The 8,148-nt window shown below is 37.0% G+C and overlaps 1 protein-coding gene across 1 annotated transcript in view; it reads left to right on the top strand.

Annotated features, from left to right (window-relative positions):
• ITFG1 (integrin alpha FG-GAP repeat containing 1) overlaps positions 1 to 8,148 on the top strand; it is a 244,246-nt gene that overhangs the window by 9,684 nt on the left and 226,414 nt on the right. Inside the window, exon 3 of the mRNA XM_027867726.1 lies at positions 7,719 to 7,864. Within this exon, the coding sequence (XP_027723527.1) occupies positions 7,719 to 7,864 (146 nt within the window). The remainder of the gene's footprint in view (positions 1 to 7,718; positions 7,865 to 8,148) is intronic.

Here is an 8,148-nt window from a genome sequence, read left to right as displayed (position 1 = left end):
AGTTGGTTGGCTTCATAAGATGAAAATTTGAGTAAATTAGGTATTTACTGGTATAAAGAGAATTTTCTGTTCTGGGTTGGGAAGGAGAAAGGGGAGGGAAATGATGGAGGGGAGTACTTAAAAAGAGCACATGGGCATTTGATTAAATGTTTGTTGATTGACTAAAACTTTTTTAAAGTTGAAATTGGGGAGAGGGAGGAAATGAAGCCACATAGACAGGCAGACCAGACTAGCTGAAGCAAGAGAGCATCCTGAGGGAGAGACAGGAGGCATTATGTACCAGGCAAATCAAACCACCACCACCACCTTGATCACCAACTCCCCTTGCTGCCTAAAAGAGACAACTGAACCCTGGACCCTGAACCTAAGAACCTTGGGAATAGTTGAATCTCCTAAACTGCCAGACTTCCAGCCCAGCCCACACAGCCATCATTGAGGGAAGAAACCATTGTGGAGAAGGGGACCACCTTCCTCATCACACCAGCAACAACTGCCACAAACAAACAGATAGGCACAAAAACCTGGGACTGGAGTCACATCCCAAGACTAGTTCTGCTTCTAGCCCAACCCTCACACCCATCATGTGGGGAGGTGGCTCTCTTGAAGAAGCACCATCACCATCAACTGCCAGCCAATTGCCACTCACAGGACAAGCAAGCCAGCCTATCTGACACAACAGGGCACTGAGGGAGAGATAGAAGACAGCATGTACCAGACAGATCAAACCACCACCTCCACCTTGACCACTATCTCCCCTCAGTTTGTTTTATTCGCATTTTTAACATTTTCTCCATCATTTTCTAGATGGAATCTAGACAATTAACAAAGCAATAAATCAAGCCCTGATTTGCAGCATTGCCAATTTCCAAGGTACAAATGCTCACACTGAAAACTTGAAAATTGGCTTCCCAATTTAATAATGACTTCCCCTAACCTGATGTGAATGACTCAGGACTTTGAACCCAAGACCTTTGATAGCGATGCCCCAGCCTAGTGCACTCACTTACCATCCTAGGAATCAACCCCTGGTGAGATGCAGCCTGGCAACATCTCTGCAAGTGCTATAGCCACAGCTATGAAAGATGCAGAAAAGAAAAAAATAATCTTGCCCCCAAAGTCCTAGGCACCATCAAATGGTTCAGCATTAGAAATTGATAGGATTTTATCAGTGGAAATGACATTAAAGAGGCATCAACATCTGCTTTGCTGCTGCACCCTAATAACTGTTTCTTTTCCATCTGACTTGCAGCTGAAACCTTCTCTGTGTGTTCTCTTCTTTGTTAGAACGTGAGCTCCAGGATAGCTCACTGGTGTTGGTTGTGATGGTGGTAGTCATCAAGAGTCGTGTCCCACTCCTTGTGATCCCATGGACCATAGCATGCCAGGTCCTTCTGTCTTCCACTATCTCTCAAAGTCTGTCTAAGTTCATGTTCATTTTTTCCATTACACACTTTAAGTATTGACTGATTTGATCTCCTTGCTGTTCAAGGAACTCTCAAAAGTCTTCTCCAGTACCAGTTTGAAAGCATTGATTCTGCAGCATTCAGCTTTGCTTATACTCTGACTCTCACAGCCTTGCATTACTGCTGGAAAAACCATAACTTTGACTTTGTTGGCAAAGTGATGTCCAGTTTTGCCATAGCTTTCCTTCTAAGGAGCAAGTGTTTTAATTTCATGGCTGTCGTTACCATTTGCCATAATCTTTGAGCCCAAGAATATAAAGTCTGACACTGCTTCCATTTCTTCTCCTGCTATTTGCTGGGAAGTGGTGAGACCATTTGCCAAGATCTTAGTATTTTTATATTAAGCTTCAAGTCGGCTTTTATACTCTCCTCTTTCACCCTCATTAAGAAGCTTCTTAATTCCTCTTCGCTTTCTGCTGTCAGAGTGGTATTATCTGCATATCTGAGACTGTTGATATTTCTCCCAGCATCTTTAATTCTGACTTTTGATTTATCCAGCATGGCATTTTGCATGAAGTCCTCTGCATAGAAGTTAAATAAATAAGGTGACAATAAAGAGCCTTATCATTATTTCTTTTCCAATTTTAAACCAATTAGTTGTTCCATGTTTGGTTCTAACTGTTGCTTCTTGGCTCACATACAAATTCTTCAGGAGACAAGAAAGATCTGGTACTCCCATTTCTTTGAGGACTTGCCACATTTTGTTGTGATCCACAGTCAAAGACTCTAGTGTAGTCAGTGAAGCTGAGGTAAATGTGTTTGTTTTTTGGGTTTTTTTTTTCTGGAACTCCCTTGCTTTCTCCATAATCCAGTGAATATTGGCAGTTTGTTCTCTGGTCCTCTGCCTCTTCAAAAGCCATCCTGCTCTTCTGGTAATTCTTGGTTCCCATATTGCTGATGCCTAGCTTGCAGAATCTTAAGCATAATTTGCTGGCATGTGAAAAGAGCACAACTATTCAGTAATTTGAACATTCTTTGGCATTGCCCTTCTTTAAGATTGGGTCGTAAACTGATCTTTTCCAATCCAGTGGCCACTGTTGAGTTTTCCCAATTTCCTGGCATATTGAATGCAGCACTTTAACAGCATCATCTTTTAGTGTTTTAAATGCTCATCTAGAATTCCATCACTTCCACTAACCTTATTGTTACCATATGCTTCCTAAAGCCTACTTGGCTTCATTCTCCAGGATGTTTGGCTCAAGATCAGTAACCACACTCTTATGGTTATCAGTGATGTTAAGATCTTTCTTTTATAGTTCTGAGTATTCTTGCCACCTCTTCTTAATCTCTTCTGCTTCTGTTAAGTCCTACCATTTTTGTCTTTTATCATGCCCATTTTTGCATGAAGCCTTTCCTTGACATCTCTAATATTCTTGAAGAAATCTCTTATCTTTCCCATTCTGTTGTTTTCTTCTATTTCTTTGCATTGCTCATTTAAGAAAACCTTATATATCATTTTGTTTTCTTGTTCTTTTTCCCTGCACAGTTTTTTTTTTGTTGTTGTTGCTGCCTCTCGTATAATATTGCAAACCTCTGTCATAGTTCTTCAGACACTCTACTAGATCAAATCCCTTAAATCTATTTATCACTTCTACTTCATATTCATAAGGGATGTTATTTAGGTTATACCGATATGGTCTGAGGGTTTTCCCTACTTTCTTTAATTTAAGTCTGAATTTTTCAACAAGAAGCTCATGATCTGAGCCACACTCAGCTCCAGGTCTTGTTTTAACTGACTGTATAGAGCTTCTCCACCTTTGTCTGCAAGTATAGAATCAATCTGATTTCTCTATTGATCATCTGTTGATGTCCATGTATAGAGTCACCTTTTGGGTTGTTGGAAAAGAGTATTTGCTATGACCAGTGAGTTTCCTCATCAAAATTCTATTAGTCTGTGCCCTGCTTCATTTTGGACTCATAGGCCAAACTTGCCTATTATTCAAATTATCTTTTGATTTCCCACTTTAGGATTCCAATCTCCTATGATGAATAAGACATCTTTTTTTGGTGTTATTTCTGGAAGATATTGTAGGTCTTCATAGAACTGATCAACTTTGGTCTCTTCAGTATCAGTGGCTGGAGCATATACTTGTATTACAGTGATGTACAATTTGCCTTGGATTTGAACAGATATCATTCTGTCATTTTTGAGATTATACCTCAGTATTGTTTTTCTCACCCTTTTATTGACTATAAGGGTTACACCATTTCTTCTAAGGGATTCTTGCCTACAGTAGTATATGTAGCAATCATCTGAATTAAATTCACCCATTCCCATCCATTTAAATTCACTGATGCCCAAGATGTCATCTCCTGTTTGACCGTGTCATCTTACTTTGGTTCATAGATCTTACATTCCAGGTTCCTTGACAATATTGATCAGACTTTCCTTTGGTTACCCGATGTATCCTCAGCTTTGGCCCAGCCATTTCATTAATACGAGAACTATTTGTGGTTGTCCTCTACTCTTCCCCAGTAGCATATTGGACACCTTCCAACCTGAGGGGCTCATCTTCTGATGTCATTTCTTTTATCATTTTAGTACAGTCCATGGGGTTTTCTTGGGAAAGGTACTGAAATGGTTTGCCATTTCCTTCTCCAGTGGATCACCTTTTGTCAGAACTCTCCACTATGACCTGTCCGTCTTGGGTACATATAGTTTCATTGAGCTATGCAAGCCCTCCACCATGACAAGGCAATGATCCAAAGAGGAGCTCACTAGTATTGTCTTACTTTTCTGTTTGCATCACCAGCATTTAGCATAGCACTTTGTACATGATAGGTGCTTAATAAATGCTTCATTCATTTCAACCCTATTGAGAAATGCAGACTGACTTACATAGCCCTAATAGAATAGGGTCTATAAAGTTATATAATGAGGTAGACAAAGGGAGCTGGAGCCTTTTTACAGATGCCTAATCTAGGATAAGTGGAACCTAGGCACCACACCTCTGACTAGACCAATCATAAACTGAATTAGATAAGGACAAACATGGACTGGGAGAGTTCCTTTGTCAAGTGTTATACCTTTGAATTCATCAAACATAATAGTGTTTTTTTTTTCTGTCTTCATGTTCTACTTGTTTTCTGTGAAGGAAAGGGCCTAGTCTACCAGTCCAGTATGCAAAAGTAGATGTGTTATAAGGGAAAATTAAGGGACTGCATTGCCAAAATTCTTTGAGAACCCTATTTCAAATATACATATTTCATATCTATGTATAGATATTAGCAATATATAAACATGTATACATGTGTGTGTTTGTATATATATGTATATATTATATATATATGTATGTGTATATATATATATATATGTCTTAATGAAATCAATTTAACTTTTATAAATGCTGGTTTTTCCTTGCTTTTACCCCAAAAAAGGAAAATATGTTTTAAAAATCTCAGTTGTCATTTTAAAAAAGATAATGACCCGTGTAATATCTTGGAAATCATTCACATTGTTTTCATCATTCCCTCAACCCCCCCATGTTCCTATTTTCCACTGATGACTTTACTTCCTATTTGAGAGATAATGCAGTGTTAACTTAAATACAAACTTTAAAGTGAAGAGGAAGTATTTTTATTCATTCTCTCCTTCCCTTTTTTGTCAGGGAAAAAATGTCCCTCAACCTTTATAAGAATAACTTCTCTACCTTTACCTCTAGTCTTAACCTCCCATCTTCAGTCTCTTCTCTAGGGTAGCTTCTTCACTTTCACCTACAAGCCTACCAAAGTCTCCTCCATAACCTGAAAGCCTTCCTTTTGATCCTGCTACTCCATCAAGCTAGCATACCATTTCTTCCTTTAAGCATGGTGTACTGGAGCCAGCTCATACGAGCTCTCAAAAGCTAAATATTAAATTTTCAGTATGAGCATTTACACCTCGTAAATTGGCAAATGCAAAAAATCAGGGCTTGATATATTGTTTTGTTGATTGTATAGACTTAAGAAAGTAATGTAGAAAATGTTAATAATGCAAATTAAACTTAAAAATGTGTCACGCATACTTTTTTTTTTTTGAGAACTGGTTGTTAAACATTTATTAGTATACCACTGAGCGTGAATCCAACCTCTGCCAATTAACTGGGTGTGTAACCCTGGGCAAATCATTTAACATCTCTGTGTCTCCATTTCCTTTCTATTAAAAAAAGAAAAAAATAAATATTAATACTTGTACTACCTGATTCAATTCACAGGGTTGTTGTGAGGAAAATACTTTGTAAAGACTAAAGTACTATAATTAATCAAATATGTTATCCTCATCATTATTATTAAAAGTTTGGTCTGTATGTACTGCCTCTTCATTCTTCTTGCACTTATTCCTGAACCTTGTGCTATTTGGCTTTTTAAAGACTAAACTTTAGTGAAAGATTATTATTGATCTCCTAATTGTTAAATTTCAATGGCTTTATGTTAGTACTTTTTCTCAGTAAGTTTCACTCATCTTTTACTATAACCATCACTCCTTGAAAGACTCAGCTTCTGAAACACTGCACACTCTTGTTTCTTTTCTTACCCTTCCGCTTCTCTGACAGTTCCTTCTCTATCTCCTTTGCTAGTTCTCCATTTGTTACTCAGTGCCTAAATGTGACTATTTTCTAAGATTTTGTCCTTAACCTACTTTTCTTTTCTCTCTTTACTCAAAATTCACATTGGCATCTTCATCTACTACCATGGCCTCAATAGAAGACTTTGTGGAAAATTCTCTGCTCTATATCTCTAGCACCAACTTCTCTCCTGAGATAAAGTCCCACCTTCCCAACTCTTGCTGATGTTTCCACATATATATGCTGTTATTTTTCTGAAATTTTGTCCAAAACCAAATTCCTTATTATTCTTCCCTCCACCCCACCCTAAAAAAACCACACTTTCCTTCCTCCTATCTTCCATATCTCATTAGTGACATCTTTCCATGCATTTAGATTTGAAGCCTGAGTATCATTTTACCCTTTAGTTTTTGGCATTCTCTCACACATGATTTCTTCTTCACTATTGTTTTCATGTCACCTCCATCCCTTCATTTGCATATCCTCTTTTACTCTCCTAATTTAAATTCTCTTTTCCTCTTATTTGGGCTATTGTTATAACTTGTTACTGTGGTCTTTCTGTTTCTAGTTACTTGCCCTTCCAGTCTACCATACACACTACTACTAAGCTAATTTACATTTTAATGTTTTTTGGGTTTATATTGATGCTTTTTGTTTTTTACGTTATAGTTACTTCCCAACCTGTCCCCCATCAAACATTGAATTCTTTGGTGTAACAAATAAATAACACCTGAGCAAAACTTACAACAAAGTGAATGCATCTAGTATTACACACAACATTCTACCCCTTTTAGTCTCTTCTACCTCTTTTTACCAAAAGAAGGGATTCTTTTATTATCTTTTCTTCCTCTTAATTAATTTTCCCAAAGTACAGGTGTGATCACCTTACTCCACTACTTAGAAACCTTCAGTGACTCATTATTTGTAGAATAAAATTCATTTTCCCAAATTTAACATTCAGGGTGGTTCAAGAGCCCTTGGCTTATAACTGGCCTTATAACACACTACTGTCCCTCTTAAATCATGCACTCTAGTCAACCTGAACCATTCCTCATTCTTTCATCTGACCTATGTATTCTTATATCCAGACCTTTGATGTCTCACTTAGGCTGTTCCCTCTGGCAATAATACTTTTTATTTCATCTTCTTTTGTCAAAATTCTACCATTCCATCTTTGGCCAGATGCTGCCTTAGTGAAGCCTTCCTTGATTCCTTCCTGCCTGTCCCCTTCCTCTTTAACTTCTCCCTTCACCACCAGAAAGAAAAAATATTCCTTGAAGGCAGGGACTGTTGCTCATTTTTTTCTGTTGCTCATTGCACTAAGGATAGTACCATGATAATGAAAACTTAATAATTGTTATTTTAACCTAATGGGATCAAATTTAATTAAATTAGGCAAAACTAGGTTGTCTTCTTGTGTCTTTGAATAAGGCATCATGTAAGTGTGTTTTAAGTTTAATAACTGATGCTTAAACATAAACTTGAACTTAGGTTCCAGGTTTATTTTAATCCCTATGACTATTACTTATGTATATGAGTCTTTTTACTCCCTATAAAATAGAACTGTGTAATTATTCTTTGTAGTACATATAAAAAGATGATCAGTTGTATGAATATTTATATTTTGCATGAATAGTACTCCAAAATAAAGTAAATATAGATGCTTCCTTCCATAATATGCCTTGACAAAAAATTTTAAACTCCTTTTTAGGAATCAAAGTTCATTGATAACAAGTGTAGTTCCTGGTGACTATGATGGAGATTCACAAATGGATGTCCTCTTAACATATCTTCCCAAAAATCATGTCAAGGATGAGTTATTAGTCGTTATCTTCTGGGGACAAAATCAAACATTAAGTAAGTATATTTATATCACATGTTAACTCTTTAATTTGTCAGTGGATGTTGAAGTCAATGTTCCTGCTACTTTTAACCTGAATATAACAGAAGTATGATTCTAATCTCAGTTCATAGATGTATAGTTCTGTAGTTATAGTTATTTGTGTGTGTAAAATCTAAATAGCACTTTTTTTTCTCATTCAATTTTCATGTTATTTTTCTGGCTAAAGTGACAAGTGATTGTATCTACACAAGTCTCTCTCTCTCTCTCTCTCTCTCTCTCTCTCTCTCTCTCTCTCTCT

The sequence above is a fragment of the Vombatus ursinus genome, unplaced genomic scaffold (genome assembly GCF_900497805.2).
Source record: "Vombatus ursinus unplaced genomic scaffold, bare-nosed wombat genome assembly UNPS02014786.1, whole genome shotgun sequence".
Classification (NCBI taxonomy): domain Eukaryota; kingdom Metazoa; phylum Chordata; class Mammalia; order Diprotodontia; family Vombatidae; genus Vombatus; species Vombatus ursinus.
This window is presented reverse-complemented; position numbering and strand designations above follow the sequence as displayed.